The sequence below is a fragment of the Euprymna scolopes genome, chromosome 36 (genome assembly GCF_053919585.1).
Source record: "Euprymna scolopes isolate OS-2025 chromosome 36, ASM5391958v1, whole genome shotgun sequence".
NCBI lineage: Eukaryota > Metazoa > Mollusca > Cephalopoda > Sepiida > Sepiolidae > Euprymna > Euprymna scolopes.
In genome coordinates this window covers 52,204,664-52,223,007 of record NC_136517.1, presented here as the reverse complement: position 1 = coordinate 52,223,007, position 18,344 = coordinate 52,204,664, and the positions used below count along the sequence as shown (strand labels likewise).

Here is an 18,344-nt window from a genome sequence, read left to right as displayed (position 1 = left end):
AGAGTTGACATTAAAAGGAAAGAAAAAAAAATATTGGAAAATAATATATTACAAACTCGTCAACTGGTTGACTTCAAAGAGGTTAGACGAAGTTAGTTTATTTTAATTCTTTCCTTTTTCTTTGCTTCCTCTTTCGATAGTCAGATTGGTCTTTTATCGTTTCGATTTTTTATAAGAGGAATTTCGAATTCAGTTCTTCTTCAGAAGGGCTGTCATTTTAGGGAGTTTTAAGGGTTCATTCCGAGAAAGGTTTTGGATACAGCATTGAGCATGCCATCTGATTTCAACTGAACTCGCTACACTGACTCTCTCTCTCTCTCTCTCTCTCTCTCTCTCTCTCTCCTCTTCTTTTCTTCTTTTCTTTCTACCCTCTCCACTTCTTTCTTATTCTTATTCTGCTCAAACGCGCTCTGCGATGTTTATTTATGCAGAGGTGTACACATGTGATCATATTTTAACGGACCAATCAACGTTATTGCACAGTGTCAAATTCTTCAAAAGCAGATTTTTCTTTGATAAGAAATATTATAAATTTTAACTTTGATAATAATTTTAAACAATCTCTTTTATTAATAATAAAAAAAAGTCCGATTCATAGACCTCCACTTCCTCTCCGGCTTAAACTATACAATTCTTTTTTTTTAAGCAAATGGCTCTTTTGAAGTTGAAAGTAATATGTTCTCTTTAAGATTAGTTTAATCAAATTTAAGATTAGTTTAATCAAATTTAAGATTAGTTTAATCAAATTCCACTGAATAATTGTCACCAACCCAGCCAGCCTGAATGATCGGCCCATCATTGGCCCATTACAGTGTTTGTCGGCTGATCGTCGGTTATGTAATGGGCCGATGATGGGCCGATCATTCAGGCTGGCTGGGAATTATTCATTTGGTCAACGTGTCTTTTTTTAAAAACACTCATTCGTTGCTAACACACATATCGATCTCGATATGCACTAGCACATCTAATTGCCAGTACAATTAGGGTCTTGTGATTTTATAGCAAATATCTTGGCCTAGGGTCTGAATCTTTCGGTACCAGCTATATTGAGGTTCCGCTCAAGTGAGAACATCACAGTGTAAGGTATGGCTCTTTGCAATTCTAGGAGGCCCACCTTCCCAAGCTTTACTTTCTTGCCTTTTGAGAAGGAGGTTAGTTTGTTGCTAATCACTTGAGGTATCTCTACCAGTTGCTGCTCAGATAATTTTTGTTTGGCCAAAGTGCATTTTCTCTAGGTTCCCAACTACTGTGCCGCGGCACATTAGTGTGGCACAAAATGATTACCAGTGTGCCACGTAAAGATAATAGCTAGAAGCCATTTAACCTTTACAATTTTGAGTTATGAAAAGAGGAAGAATTAGCAAGCCTTTCCAGTGATCGTGGTCTCAAATTGAAGTACGCACAACTGTCATTGGACCCCCTTTTGAATTTCTGTCATGGAAAAGTATCTAACTCTAAGTAAAAAAAAAGAAGTCATCAAAATCTTACTTCAATTCTCAATTTTGTGCCTTTGTGAACTGGATTTTTTTGTTTTTTTACCTAAACAACATGAAAAGATTTTAAAATATTTAGGAAGAATTAAGAGTCTCTCTCTCTCTCTCTCTCTCTCTCTCTCTCTCTCTCTCTCTCTCTCTCTCTCTCTCTCTCACACACACACATTCGTTCACATATTGCTGCAGTAGTTAAGAAGTACTAGACACAACCGTATAACTACCATTCACTTTTATTATTATTGAATACAGGATATGTATATGTTGGTTTATGTGAATAAAATTCGCCTTTTATGAGGCACTGAATGTCATAACTCGGTAAGCGCCATCGTGACAAAACTATCGTTAGTATATCATTTTATTCCCCATAACCTCCTCTAACACGTACAAGAGTAATTATGGTCGAATTCAGACCGGAACATGGGTAGAAATCAACTAATGCACAGTATACCCATCAAACTAATCAGCGTTTTTCTCCGTTTTTTTTTTTTTTTTTTTTTTTTGTGGCGCTTACTGAGTTCTGACATTCAGCGGCTCATATAATCTTTGCTTTTTATTATTTTATTGCAAAAAAAAAAAGCTTTGAGTAAAAACATATTTATTTTTTGTGATAGGTGTGCTGTGAATTTTTTTTTTTTTGTGGCGCTTACTGAGTTCTGACATTCAGCGGCTCATATAATCTTTGCTTTTTATTATTTTATTGCAAAAAAAAAAAAAAAAAGCTTTGAGTAAAAACATATTTATTTTTTGTGATAGGTGTGCTGTGAATTTTTTTTTTTTTTTTTTTTTTTTTTTAAATGTAAGAGGTTTGGAACTACTGCTTTCGGGGCGCTGGTTTCAAGTCCCACTCTTCTGACCTCGTGTCATGTCTTGCTGACATGGGCATGAGATAATTATCCAGCTGGTATGACAATTGGCGAAGCAGCTTTGTTTGAGCAGTGATTTCCTGTTCCAAAAGTTCTTTATTGTTGTGTGTAAACACACGCTTCATTACATTCGTGTGAATTCGAGAAAAAATTTTCTTTTATTCATGACATCTGTTCTTATTTGATTATTGACATTTTTTGCTATTATAACCATTTTTACACGTGTGTTTACGTTATGGTATAAATTAATGTGAAAATCTAAACATAATGTAGGCGTTCGTATTATTTGCATTCTTCACACTGTTCTCATTTTGAGTGTTATTTGTACAACGCTTCCGCAAATTATGCTCTGGTGTATCTTGTCAGAGTAGGGACTCTTTCCATCGAAGCAGGGACTCTTTCCATCAAGGTCGGGAATCTTGCTGTCGAAGCAGGGACTCTTTCTGTCAAACTCGGGCATCTGCACAGAATTTTGAACAGAACCCTTTATTAAATCCGCAGGGGTAGCATGTTCTCATCCCGTCAGCTATAACTGGGTACTCCATCTATTGCGCCATAGTCCTTGCACAAAGACTGTGACACAGTAGATAGAGTACTTTGAAAAATTCAGTTGTAAAAGTTACACTCTTCTGGAGGTTGATGGTTCAATCCTCAGTGTGGACAAGACTCCAAATACAATTTTGAATTATTTAGGACTTCTATCCAGGAGTTGACAACAAACACCCCGAATTCAACAAGATACACCTGAAGAAGGTCCGAGGTTACATCGACCAAAACGTTGTGAAAATGACACTTAAGATGAGAACAGTAGTCTGAAGAATCCACATAATCCAAAGAATTAATTTTCATCAGAATTGTAATCTTGTCTAAACAATCTATGATATTTTATGTTCTCACTCGCATATGTCGATGATGATGATTTTATGAAATGAGAAAATTTATTTATTTTTTTAAACTTTTTTTTACACCGAAAAACTTGGCATTTTGGCTCCTTCTATTGGGTTACAAAAATATATCTATTCTATTGTGTTCTTGGCGAATGAAGGAGAAATCCTAGATTGATGCAATTTTTATTTAGAGTACCTTTTGTTTTGGGGAGCAGGATGTTGCCCACATTAAGAATCGACCTTGTGTCTAACTTTGCCCTTGTGGAGAGATAATTAAATAGAAACAAGTCATGTTGCCATTAAGATGTAAAGAGCTCCTGTAATTGCATTTATATTGCATTAAAATTTCTGCATGTTTGGTACAGTCAAGGAAACTGGGAGGGAATTCCAAAGGCAAGCAGTCCGAGTATAGAAACTATTAGAGTGGAAAGTTTTCCGGCATCTGGGGATCTCTAAGTTGAAGGGGGTGTTTTTTTTTGCTTTTGTTGGTTGGAGATATTTACGTTTTGGAGGTACACGTGCAGGAAATTCGTCGGAGCCTATTCTTTGGAAGTACTTGTAAAACGAGCACAGCAATACAACATTGCAGTGATGGGACAGGAGCTGGAGCTTGGTGGACAGTGTGGGACCTATTTGGTTAGAAACATTTTTGCATCCTGTCAGAGAAGGGAGAGACTAATGGCTGATACACCAGTCCTGATATGACAAAAATACTTCTGATGAATGGTCGGTTAGTAGCTTTATAGAGATATGTCATACTGGCAGTTGTGTGAAGTTTCGTAGCCCTGTACAGGGAGTCTACTTTCTTAAGATTAAGGGACGCATATGTGAAGATTCTAAAAAACAAACAAGTTAGGTTCATAATGAGACATTCAGCCAGAGATTTTTTGCCCAACAGTGTCTAGATCAGCCATTCTCAACCTTTTCTTCATCATTGACCCCCTCGGCTTTATGCATTTCGCCATTTACCCTTTACTACCAAACAAAAAAATTCATAGCCATCATAAAGTGACAGAAAAACAAGAAGGTCACAAGGAAATATTTTTATTGTTTAACTTTTGTATAAATATAGTATTATACATTCGTATCACAAAAATAAAGAAAATCAAACTTTTTCTAAATTAGAAAATTATGAAGTTAATTTGTATCACGTTTCTTAGACATAATCTGAAAAGAAATAATTATTTTTTAATTATCAGCTACTTCAATTATTTACCCCCCCCCCACCTGACTATATAATTTTTTACCCCTGGTTAAGAACCTCTGATGTAGACTATTTCTGAAATTTCTTTCATGTTGAGTATGTTGCTGGTCTTGTGATGTTCTAGAAGGTCCAGGCTTTGAAAAGGTATTAGTTTATTACTAATCACCTGAGGCGCAGAATGTCGACAAGGCTATACATACACTTTTATGCAGGCCAGATTGCACTTGTTTTAGGACGCTGGCTTTTCGAATCCCACTTTCTGACTTTTGTGTCACATTTTACCACGGAAACGAGATAAATAACTTCATAATAAATAATAAGACACATTTGGAACCTTTCATAGATCAAAGAGATCAGAACTCGACAGATATGGTAAAATGTTTGTGGGAATAGAGATTACACAACTGAAGTTATGAGTTAAAAAAAAAACAAACAGTTTCAATTTAAAATTTCTCTGGTCATTCAGATGTGCTCACGTGTCGATAATCGATGAAAAATATAGGAATTGTCTCTCTCTTTCTCTCTTTACCAATTGTTTAATTTGTGTAGCTCTCTCTTTTTCTTTAACTATCTATCTCTCCTCCACTCCCTCTTCCTTTCTGTGTAACTCTATCTCTCTCTGTCACTCTTTTTCTGTCTCCCTCTCTCTCTCTTTTTCTGTCTCTGTCTTTCTCTTTCGTTTTCTATGTCTTTGTCTCTCCTTACCATAATCTGTATAATTTATATCTCTCCACCCCTCTCTTTCTCTTCATATATATATATATATATATCATACTTTGGGATAATTGCGCCAAATCCAGGGGTTATTGCGCCAACTAAAAAAAGTGTTCTTTACATGTGTGGTTGCGAAAAGAGCACTTTTAGCTAGTTGGCGCAATTACTTTGGACTTGGTGCAATTACCCCAAAGTACGGTATATATATTAGTGATGAAACGATTCCAAAATTTTTCCCAATTTCAATACAATTACCAATTCCGTTCTTTCCGATAGGATGCCCAATTCCGATTCTTTTAAAGTTTATAAATATTTAATTAGAGATTTGTTGTTGTGTGTGTGTGTTTTTTTTTGTAAATTCCCCCCCCCCCAGGTAATTTGTGTAAATTTTTTCGCAAATGCTTTCCTTGTAATTGATTGAAAATTGTAAGACAACAAAAGATTTATTTTGATTTTAAAACAAAGCCAAATTTTTACAGTTCGTCGTTAGTGTACATGTTACATGAAAGTTTTTTTATAAACAGTTGAAACGATTAATAGGCAAAAATGCAAAAATGAGAATTCTGTGCCTTCTCTCTATGAATGAAGTTATGGTTTTATTTTAATTCTACAAATTTGGTGGATTATTAAATTGATTTGTTTTGCTTTTAAAGAAAAAAAACGAGGTGCAAATAATAATAATAATAATAATAATGATGATAAATGTGTAGATTAACACTCAGCTAAATCCACATTCCAAAATGAAATATTACTTTTATAGGTGATTACGTGTGAAACCCCTAAAAAACTTGAAGGGGGAAAAAATAGAGAATCGTGTTCTCCTTTTTTAGGTGCATTAGAATATAAGTTAGATCTTTTAAAAATAATAAACATGGTTTTTCATACGTAATTTTATGTTTATTAGCTAGATAAATGTATAAAAATTCTTGTAAAAGTAAACTTTATTCATTTTTATTCTTTAGAAAAAATATTTTCCAGTACGCCACAGAGACATTTATCAAAAAAACTTATTTTTGTTCTAGAAGCAAAACGTCGACTTCAGCTCCATTATTGGATTTAAAAAAATAATAAACGTGGTTTATGTTTATTCGCTAGATAAAAATGTAAAAATAAGTTTGTTTTGTTTTCTGTAGAAATTTGTTTTTATGACGAAATGAAATTTGGCGCACTGATGTACTTTTAGCGAACCAAAATGGCGTATTGAAATCTGGCGTGCTGGTGTATTAAAAAAGAGTTACCTGACGATTGGTATGCAAAATAAGAAAACAGTGTAGAGAGAGAAAAATCAAGAAAGCTCGTCGTCGCATGTCAAGAATGAGTTTCTACATAATAAAGTATTATTTAGAAAAGCATTCTTGACATCAGGAGCAACTTCTGTTAACTATTCTGTACCTTCTCTCTTTGAAAAAAATGTTCGTATTTTCTTCTCGCAGTTATACACATTTGGTCGATTATTAGATTGATTTGTGTTACTGTAAAAGAAAAAAAATTACAGATACTACTACTACTACTACTACTACTACTAATAATAATAATAATAATAATAACAGCAGCAAATACGCAAATACATTAATCTCTTTAGCTAAATCACTTCCCCAAAATGAGATTCTATATTTTTAAATGATTATGTGGCAGAATAAAAAAAAAAAAAACAACAACAAAAAAAAAAAAAAAAAAAAAAAACAATTATTTTAAAATTTCGCACATAAAATGATACTCATTTCCGGCCCATTCTTTCTTACTCGCTCAAAAATCGAAAATTAAACAAAATACTCGTACCACATAACATCTTCGATCGATTGTTAACATTTATTTATGTGTTTCTACCAACGTTTGTTTAATTTAAAATTTTGAGCGATTATCAGTAGTCTTTTCGTTATCGAGCAGCCATTTTTTAAATTCTAACTCAAAGAGGAGACACTAAGTTATTTTTGAACTAAAAATACTTGAAAAGAAGTTTAAACACAAATAAATTTATTCTTGCCTTTGGTAACAGTTATTTGTTGCATATTTGTTTATCATTTTTCTTTCGGGGTACATGTATAAGTTTAGAAGTAGATGTAATTTCATTTTTAATTAAAATCTTTAGAATATTTTCTTTTTATGTATCTTATCCAAGATTTTGGTAAACTCGTTGGAGATTTTTAGGGATTATTATTTGGTGCTTTTAAAGCACTCCCTAATAAAATAATTTAACACAATTTTCCGAACAAACAACAAACCACTTCTTAAACTTAACAAGGAAAAGGTTTATTTAAAAAGGCATTAAACTAGAAGGAGGAAAAGAAGGAAGGAAGGTTCGGGACTTCACTGCTTACTAGGTAGTTACAGCCGGTGGCTTTCGTCTGATACCTAGTAGGAGCAGAGGAGCGAAAGGTCTAGTCCCTTCGAAAGCTGGTGGAGTAAGAATTTTTTCTTCTCAGGACCGGAAGCTGTCAGGTCCTTGGGGGTTAAAAATATTCATGCGCTACTTCTCTGATTGGCCAGTGTATGGCCACATCACTCAATCAGGGAGGAATATGTGCAAGAAGAAAGAGGTCTATTTGCGTCTGCTACAGATTTTCATCAATATTTTTCGCATGCGTCTAAAAGGAAGTGCCATAAAACTTTAATTATTTCAGAAGAAGCCGATGTCAGATACCACCAATATACAGCTGGCGCCAACGAAATTTAAAAACTCATAATAATCAAGTGAACTCCATGCGAAAACTTTATAAAGAGAGTAAGCAAGTTAACTCTCGATAAATGATCATTAAATAAAATAAATTAAACTCTGTGCATTCATGTTAAAACGGAAACTGGGATTTATAACCTATTCTGAGGCCTTTCTCAGTCTTATGTTGTAAATCAACAACTTCTAATAAAAAAACAATTTGTGCTTGTTTCATTTTTTTATTGTCAAAAAAAAAAAAAAAAAAAAAAAAAAAAAAAAAGATAGAAATAAAAGAATCGGTTGGGAATGGTTGGTTGGTTGTTTTTGTTTTACGGCATTTCAACCCTTTTCCGGTTATTTAATGCCGAATCCAAAGATTTTGAAGAAAACATTTTTTAAATAGAATATATTTGTTGTTTTCACGTCGGTTTCTATTTAACCCATAGTTGGGACACTAACAGGTACTACCACTCCGGGTCAGAGTGGACCTGGGAGCAATAGTAATTAAAGGGTGGCTCCACACTCCCCAAAGCCCACAATCTGGGGCCTCACCACTGGATATAGTTTAAGGTCATATCCAGGACCCCCATTGAGGGACTTTTACCCTCTGCAGGGGGGGGGGGGACAGTCGGCATATTCTAATGCCCCACCGACATGGCCGGTTGGGAATGGAAAACAAGCTATAATCTTTTCGATTCTGATACAGATTAATCGTCCCAACACTAATATATATATATATATATATATATATAATATACACAAATATATTTTAAACCCCCCTCTTTGGGTAGAGCACTGTCGTAAATGATCTCACTCACTACTTAATTGGCTGAAAAATGCAGGTTCACTGTTTGTTTGTAAACAAGCGGTTTGAGCACTATAAAAGTGGTGGACGAATGTTTGTTTGAAATAGACATTTGTTGAGTTTATTTACGAGCGTCGCTCTCAGGGGTCGATGGGTAGAACAGCCGACTGTCAACGTGATGGTTCTAGGTTCAATTCTCAACTAGGTGCTATTCTAGCCGCACTGATGAGTTGTGATACAACGAAACAGTATTGTATGTGGATGACTACAAATATTCTTTATTTCTTTTTTTCTCTGTATCTCTCTCTATTTCTCTCTCTCTCTCTCTCTCTCTCACTTTATAGCAAGTATTTTATATTATTATCTCTGTCTCTTTGTTTTCTTTCTTTCTCTCTTCCTTTCTATGTTTCTGTATTTTTGTCTCCGTTTCGCTGTCTGTCTGTCTGTTCCTCTCTCTCTTTCTACTTCTCTCTTTGCCCATGTCTCTCTCTCTGCCCCCATTGCAAAACTCATTCATGTTCTGCAGGGCAGGGGGACCCCCCCCCCCCGATAAAATCCAGTATCAAAACAAACAAACCAAACACTACAAAATAGCGATTGAAGATACAAAGAGCATGAAGAATAAAAACCTTCTACAAAATAACTGGATGCAACATGAATACTATTTCCAAAAAAAAAACTGCATTCGGTATTAAATAACCCGAAAAAGGGTTGATATGCCATAAAACAAAACAACCAAACCTAAAAACCTAACCAAAACGAAATGAGAGCATAGCATTTCCTGTTATGCTTTACAAACAAAAGTATCTGATATTTGAGCAGCAAATCAATGGCATAAAAATGTGAGAGAGGATGTAATATATATGTGTATCAAAACGTAAGGAGTGTTGATAGGGTGAGTAACGTTTACCCATCCTATCAACACTCCTTTTATATTGCGTTGTTATGATGACTGAACTTCTGCAACTTACAGAAAATGTGAAATCTCACATATTATCGGTGTAACAGAGCATGGACATGCATATGACAGCAGCAGCAGCTTACGATAGCAAACCTATGAAAATGACTGAGCCATGCGCGAGGTAACGTGACCGCGAAGAAGAAGGAAAGGAAAAGATTACATAAAAAAAAGAAAAACATGATCCAAGAAGGGCAGAAATAGACATGTTACACACATAGCCTGGGATTGATATTGACAGAGAAAGATATCTTCTAAACATGGCTGGACAGAGACAAAATACCACATGTTCGATATAACATTGTCTTGTTAAGCACATTGGAGTTTGAGAAGACTTTTGAACAAGAGACAAAGTTTTATTCTGTAAAGTACCTGTAAATAAATGTCTGTTGTTTCAACTAAAAAAAAAAAAGCGAGTCAAATTCGTTCCTTGTCTTTGTTTCCTTGTCACTGTCTACATACCATGTGTGGCTCCCAAGTGTTGACCTGTAACGACTACGCTACATCGGGCTAAATGAACTTGTGAAAAGCAGACAATGTTAATGAAACATGCCCCACCTTGGACGTTCATGAGAGCGAAAGGTAGACAAAAGATTGACACAATACCGTTCAGAGTCAGATGCAGGATATGCAAGCTATGTTTCGTATATTTGTTTTAAGTATTTCAAGCCGTGATTTGAAACTCAACCGTTTGGTCAGCCGTCAGCAATTCTTACCCATATGTTATTTTGCTTGCTAAAAAAAATAAGGGAAAACTTATATTGTTATGGTGTGATGTTGATCTTCCATTTTTACTCTGTAGATGGACTCTTCCAGAGACTGAATAGTTAGAACTAAATGTCGTGTTAGTACAGTACAGACCTTCTGTGGCATATTATTTTTCTGTACTTTTGTTCAATGCCTACTAGACACAATCCTCGAGTGTCTAAGGTCTCTCTGTACAAGGGTTTGCCAGAACAACCTGGAATGAGGATACTTTTTCCATAGAAGTAAACCCTGACCAAATATTCAAAATCACATAGTATTCACTGGCCAAATAAGATTTCCTTTCTATAGCTAACCCACATTAGCTTTTACGAAGAATGGTGCACTTTCTCCAAGTGATGTTACCTTGAGTAACATCACGAAGCTGGATACTCCACCAGACTAGATAAATTCATGTCCTTGAATACAGTAAGATTAATAGACCAAAACAAAAGATATACTACAACATATGAAAATGGTTAATTGGGGAGATGAAAATTATGTTCTCAATTTCTTTACTAACTCAGTGTTTAAGAGATAAAGAACTTTAATGGAACATGCGCATAACTTCCAGGGCTCTACATTATGGGTGAAACAGTCGCATTTGTAAGTGATTTTTCAAAATGGCGACAAGAAATAATGAAACACTTATCTTTTGGCGATTGTATTTATTTCACTGACAATCTTCCAAAGCTCACTACTGAGTGAACAAGGCCGATAGCCATTAGTTGCGTGCTCTCGTGTAATGAATGAATGCGTGAATATAGGATTGACATGACATTCTTAAAGATAAACTAAAATGACCAAAAAATGGGCTGAAATGACTTAAATAAAAAGTAAATGACTTAGAATGACTTTAATGAACTTAAGGATGAATTGAATGACCTTAAGAATGACTTGAATGCTTAAAAAATAACTGGAATCCTTCAAAAACAACTTGAATGATCTGGAGAATGACTTGAATGGCTTTGAGACTGACTGGTTGTAAAGTGGGTGATCATTTTACATTAAATTAATACAGAAAAGTGATCCCCCACTTTATATCACAAAGTTACAAGCATAAATACAGCATGTAGTAAGAACAAATACTACACTTTGATCTTGGCCAAAAGGGTATTTATTTGCTCCTCCACCGAGCAAATTGGGCACAAGGCCGATTTTTAATGTGAGGAGTGAAGGGGAAATGGGGACCAACTCCCCGGGGAGTAGGGGAGCTGGATAGTGACAATTGGTATGAAGGGTTGCTCCTACATTGACCAAGGTCTTATATGTGCCGTTTCCCCCACATATGGTCTTTGCTTGCAGTATCTGCCGGAACAGATACTACACTTTGAGATATTAAATCTTTTATTCATGTTAAAAATACAGTCAAAATAAACGATGAACAAAAAACTTAGGCACATGGCCAACTCAAAAGGGGGGAATTTTGGGGGTCGTTGGTCATCCTTGTCACTCCAGAACTAAACAAAGTCAAAAGTTTCACCTCAGCTAGTATCTTCTTTCACCATAATACCCCATAATACCGCATTCACCCTTTCATATAGGAGGACGTCCTACTTAACTCCCAATTTTAAAAACATTTTTTATTGATGTGTAAAAACAAAAAAGATAACAATAAAATGGTACAATAATTCATTTGTGTCGAGGGCGGGGGAAGAAAAAACAAAAGGTGATTAGTAGGACCCTCCCAACCCTGTCTAGTTGATAGACTGCCCGTTCCACTAGGTTTGTAAAAGGAACCTCGCTTCTGCGGGTCAGTCTCTAGGTGGGGATGCCCTCTAGATGGGGGTGAATGGAGAAAAGAAAATTTTGTGGTAAGGGATGGAGGTTAGTTTGTATTTCTTTCTCTCCAAGATGGGTAAAATTTAGAGGAAGGGGTGAAAATAAAAATTGCAGGTAAGAGGGGATGGGGATCTTGGAGGCTTCCTAATCGGGGAGGGATGGAACACACACTCAGGTAGCTGAGAGGCTACTTGTTTAATTTTACTTTACAGAACTGCGCGTTTCACACCTAGGCAGGGAACACGTATTCAAATTTGGCTCCTCTTCGTACACACAGACTTGCTACATGTATCCATCTTCTATCAAATGCTGTGCGATGCAGCCTTCTTCTATCACATCTGATCTTCACCCGTAGTTGGTGTTTAAAGAAAGCGATCAGATCTTGATCAGAAAAAGACAACACCCCCTGGCAACCTTGCAGACGCGACATCCAAATCACCATTCTCGCCACGGCCAGGATCGTAACGTAGACCATTTCCCGGTCCCACGGTGGCCTCACGTTGTCCACAACATTGGATACAGTAATTGGGCGAGGATGCTCAGGATCGATGCGAGCTGTCACTTCGCTTACATATGACCAGTACTGGCAGAGTTCACAGCAATCGAAGAAAGCGTGATCAGTAGTTTCTACGGCCGTTGTCCCACAACGGGGACAATCAGGCGACTCCAAAAACCTGGAACTGCATTGTATGTTGTTGAGTGGAAGTGCATTTCGGGCCGATCATCAGGTCAGAGAGAACTCCGAATTGTTCAGATGACTCGAACCTGGCGCCCAGCTCCATGCGGAGCGGATCTCACTCTGCTGCCAACCCAAACACGCGCATAGCGGGTCGTCGGTGGCCCCCTTTACTAGATCCCTGTGGAGTTCCCTACGGGTAGCAGTCACAAGGTCGCTGGACCTTGGTAGTCATTTTAGTGCGGCCTGGCACTCTTTCATGTAGGCAGATTCTCTCGGCGGCCTGCGACGGCTCTCGATAGAAGGGTCAAGAATGAGGTCGGGGAAGGCGGCAGTAACCACGGGGTGCCACGGTTGCATATAGTGGCTCAGGAAGGCCAGTCTCTCAGCATCTCGATGACACTTCAAGTCTGGCATTCCCAAGCCTCCCTCACATGGACGTTGAATACAGACCTGTCTGTTCACCCAGTGTCTTCCTCTGTCCCAAAGGAGCGAGGACAAGAGTTCGACAAGAGCTTTTAGGTGTTGTGCAGGCATGGGAAGTACGGCCAGTCGGTAAAGGATGAGAGGAAAAACGTAAGTGGCGCACGCCTCAGCTCTACCCTTTAAGGAAAGTTTCCTAGGAAGCCACGAATTGACTGCAGCCTCCACCTTTGACCGTACCTCCAACCAATTCTTATCAAGCTTGAGACCCAGTCCGAACCACACGCCGAGGATCTGGACCGGGCCATCTGTCCAGCTGAAGGGCGCCGGGAGGTTTGCGTTGCCACTCCAGGCGCCCAACCACAGTCCTACCGACTAGCTGCGGTTTATCTTGGCCCCCGTGATTCTTTCGTACTGTGCGAGTGCCTCCGACACGACCTCAATGTCTCTGAAGCCCGACACAAAGACCCTGACATCATCGGCGAACGCGGATACCTTGGCAGCTGAGCCACCAGGCAGAGCCATTCCGCACAAGGTTGAATTTGCCTACCTATGTCTTAGCTTGCGGAGCAGAGGCTCCAAGGCCAGGACATAAAGCAGGGGCGACAAAGGCGGTTTTCCGGCATATCCGAGATGATGAGGGAGAGGACTCTGTCTTCGATTGCCTCCCAAGTGCCTGGCACTGGTTTAATTTCTGCCCCCTCTATGTATTGTCTGTACTTGGTCAAGTACAAGTCTCTATAATCTTGAGAGGACAGTTGCTTCTCTACAGTCTTCCGCCATGCCGACCCTCTTGTTGGTGTTGGATCTTTGGTGGGGTTGGATTGTTTTTGATGTTCCTTTGCGGGAGGGTTGCTATTTTGAGGGGCATTTCCCTTTCCACTTTCCTTTGGGACCAACTCTCCTTGCTCTAGGCTTCTTCCAGGAAATGCCTCCCTTTTTGGGGAGTCGGCCTCCTACGGAGCATTGTCCCCTTTATTGTCCTTGGGAGCTTTTGCTCCTTTTGTTTTGGGGAGGTCCAGGCTGTATGCCCCCTCGTTTTCTTGATTTGCTCCCTTTTTGGGGCAATAGCCCTCCTGGGGAGCACTGTTCCCCTTATCGTCCTTTGGGGCTACTGCCTCTTGATTTTTGTTGTCAGAGCGGGATGCCCCGTCCAACATTGTTTTTTCTCCCCTTTGTGGGGAGTCGTCCTCTTGGGGAGCTGGTGGTGAGTTTTCTCCCTTCTGGGGGGCATCCTTTGGTTTAGTGTCCGGGCGGTCAGCCCCGTTGCTCTTTGCTCCCCCTGTTGGGGAGTCGTCCTCTTGCGGAGCAGTTTTTCCTGTGGTAGCCCCCTGGCTGGGGGTATCTGTATTGGTGGTCCCCGGGCTGGGGGGGTGTCCATTTTTTAAAAAAGCTCTCTTCCCTGTATTAAAAATCACCAAAATGAGTGACATGGAGTCGGTGTCCAAAGTGGGGAGCCGACTTTGGCGCCAAAAAGAAGTGGCGCCAAAGGCGGCAAGAGGAAAGATAGAACTGAGAAAGGGAGTGGGAAGTTAGTGGAGGGAAGAGAGAAAGTGTTTCCGACCCTCCCTCGTGGGAAGGTCGTAAATTATCAGCTCGGATCCCCCCGTGTGGAGGGAGAGCAGAGAAAGACAGACCAAGTGGGGGTGCGGACAGAACGCTACCCAACAAGCTCGTCAGGTGTTCCGGGCACGAGAGTGTATCGCCAGACTAGCACTGCCTAGCGCTGTGTATGTATCAGAGAACAGATACTACACTTTGAGGTATTTATTTGCTCCCCCACTGAGCAAATTAGGCACAAGGCCGATTTTCAATGTGAGGAGTGAAGGGGAAATGGGGACCAACAGGGGAGCTGGTTAGTGACAATTGGTATGAAGGGTTTCCCCTACATTGACCAAGGCCTTATATGTGGCGTTGCCCCCACATATGGTCTTTGCTTGCAGTATCTACTGGGACAGATACTACACTTTGATCTTGGCCAAAAGTGGTATTCATTTGCTCCCCCACCTAGCAAATTAGGCAGAAGGCCGATTTTTAATGTGAGGAGTGAAGGGGAAATGGGGACCAACTAGAGTTCAAGTGTTGGCCCCAGGTAGAGGGGCCCTTAATTTCTGAGAACTTCGACTGAAGTCAAATAAAAATAAATAAATAAATAAATATACCACCATGTTGTGTTAATTATTAGTCACTCTTCAAGGGCACATACAGGCGTAAACATGAAATACGTTAATAGACAACTTTATTATCATAAATAATAGCGACGGCTGTGATGTGATATAATATTATTTTCTTATGAATTGGAAACTCATTCGGTTAATGGTGGGAAATGGAATCCAGAAGCTTGCAGCAATATGATGTCAATAATAATGAATAATCTATATATACATATATATATATATATATATATATATATATATATATATATATATAATGAACGTGTCTGTGAGTATCTGTGTACATTTCCCTACATAATAGCTCTGTCAATTTTCAGTCTACAAACTCGAAATTTGATATACAGGGTACTGAGATTTGGAAAAATATTTGTAATCCGTTTTCGGCCAGAAATTTGGCTGTTAAGGGGTCAGAGTTCAACGATTTGACCTTTGAGAACTTTACCAAACTCCTCAGCCAACCTTGGGTATAAACACTTGAAATTTTAGATATAGGTTCCTTGGACATGGAGCTAACTTAATAACGTGATTTGAGCCCAAAACAATAAATGTTAAGGGGTCATAGTAGGGGTCAAAGTTAAAAAAAATTGACCGCTTTTTTTTCTTTTCTTTTTTTTTTTTGCTCAACATACACCTCCAAACACCCGGGCAACGCCGGGTTTAAATGCTAGTAATAAATAAATCATATAGAGGTGAGAAACACACACACAATAAGTGTTATACTGATATACCCTCTTCTTGGTGTAAATGGACTTTTTCAGAGACTATAAATAGAGGTATGATTAAGTGTTATGGCAGTTATGGCCACAGTACCGGATGTAGACTTTCTGTAACATACTATTTCTGTACTTGTGTTAATATTCTCTTGTAAATAAATATCCATGTTGTCTTAATTATTATCGGTCCTTCATAGTCACAAGAATGTCTTTATATTTTTAAAATTTTATTTTGTATTCATTTATTAGTTTTTTTCTTAAATCCTTGTCATTTATTTTGTAGAATCTTCCTCAAATTTGGGCCGCCAGCAGCTCCTGGAATATGACACCGGTTCTTCATAAACAAAGACGCTTTCATTCTTCAAGCTTTCAAAAGACATTGAATCCAGTAAGTATTCTTGCACCATTTTAGCTTTTAAAGGGATATTTAATATTTTGAAATGAGGCTATCAAATATCAAACAGAAAATTAAGGTTATATAATACTAGCAGGCCGCCCGACATTGCCCGGTCATAAAATATGCATAAATATATTTTGATTAATGCAGAATTTTTCTTAAGCAGAAATACCGTAGGTATTAAACGTAACATTAAATCCCTTAAAAAAAAATGGAAAGAAACTGAGACATGTGCATGCGAGTATTATGTGTTTTTTCTAAACAGTTCACTTCTTGTAAGTAAAAAAAATACTCAAGCTGATATCAAAACCAAAACCTAAAGACAGTGAGTCAAGTACGATAACCATTAAGCCAGCTTGACACGTTCTTTAAAAAGTGTTTTCTAAACCTACTTACATTGAATCCCGGGCAATGTCTGATCTCCCTACTAGTATATATATATATATATATATATATATATATATATATATATATATATATATATATATTTATGTATATGCATACATGTATATATTTTTGTATTCATAAAAGATAACAGAAATTTTCTGCTTAATTATAACTTATTTTTAAAAAAATTTTCTAATGTTCATTTTTGCATTGAAATCAAAAGAATATAATTTTCACATGTATCATGAATGTTTTCTGATTCTTGGTCGAAGCATCATCGGGTGAAAAAGCGAATGATGAAAAAAGCTGGAGAAAAAAGAATTTCAAACGGTGTGTTAAAGTCAGATGCCGAGAAAATGTTTTCATACTGTTCCTGGAAAAACATTAAATTAAATTCCATGATGCCAGAATTAACTTCACATAATAACATTGTATTACATTGAGCATTTTAAAATATTATTACATATTACCTACTAGATAGGTAGCTATCACTCACTCTATTTCCCATGCTATACTCACCTTGCCTCATCTCGTTTTAGGCTCTGATGTAAAGGACATCTGTTTTCACGTCGTCCAGCAACCAACAGAAGATGAGGACTTTCATTTATGTCCTTTACATCAGAGCCTTTATAAAACAAAAACAGACTCCAAATGAAAACACTTCTTCCAACGCACATCCTGGTGAAAGGTGTATGCTATAAAGTATTGTTTTTGTTTTTGTTTGCTTGTATGATTTTTGCTTTGTTTAGTTTGTTAATTTATTTGTCGTTCTTTTTAAAATTATCGTTTATCTAGTTTTTATTATTATTAAATTACTTTAAACGGGGATATTTTTTCCTCTCCCCTCTTTTCTTTTTTCTTTTTGTCCCCCTCTTTCTTCTCCTGTTGGGTAAGACAGACAGAGAGAGTTTTTATTATGAACATGCGTCACTTACTGATGCTTCGACATCTCCACTTGTGTTTCATTTCAAAGCGGCTGGAAGGGTGGGAGGAGTAGGAGGATGAGGTAGGGGCAATACTCCTGCTGCTGCTAACAGCATACAATAGGTGGGTATGTTCATATGTGCAACTCCGACATTCACGCATGCCAGCAGCCTCTATTATATGGATGGGGCGGTCTTGTCTGGGAACAGAATCGTTCCTGCGTCATTACGTCCAGATATCCTTGAGGCCCTCCATGCAGCACACCAGGGCGTCAATGCCATGAATGCCAGAGCAGCTGACAGTGTATATTGGCCGAATATAACACTGGACATTCAGCGAACCAGAGATAAATGTATGCATTACCAGCGCATTGCAAAGTCTAACACCATGCAGTCCCCACCGGATATAACACCACACCACCCGAGTACCCGTTCCAGCAGCTGTGTTGCGACTACTTCACTCACAACAACACCGAGTACATTGTCATAGTAGACCGGTACTCGAACTGGCCAATGGTGTTCCGGTCGGAGAATGGGGCAGCAGGCTT

At 38.0% G+C, this 18,344-nt stretch overlaps 1 protein-coding gene across 4 annotated transcripts in view; it reads left to right on the top strand.

The window, feature by feature from the left end:
* LOC145260476 (phosphonopyruvate decarboxylase-like) overlaps positions 1-18,344 on the top strand; it is a 187,750-nt gene that overhangs the window by 29,180 nt on the left and 140,226 nt on the right. For all 4 annotated transcript variants that reach the window (XM_080118580.1, XM_080118581.1, XM_080118579.1 and 1 more), the window contains exon 3: positions 16,373-16,477. In XM_080118580.1, the coding sequence (XP_079974706.1) occupies positions 16,373-16,477 (105 nt within the window). The remainder of the gene's footprint in view (positions 1-16,372; positions 16,478-18,344) is intronic.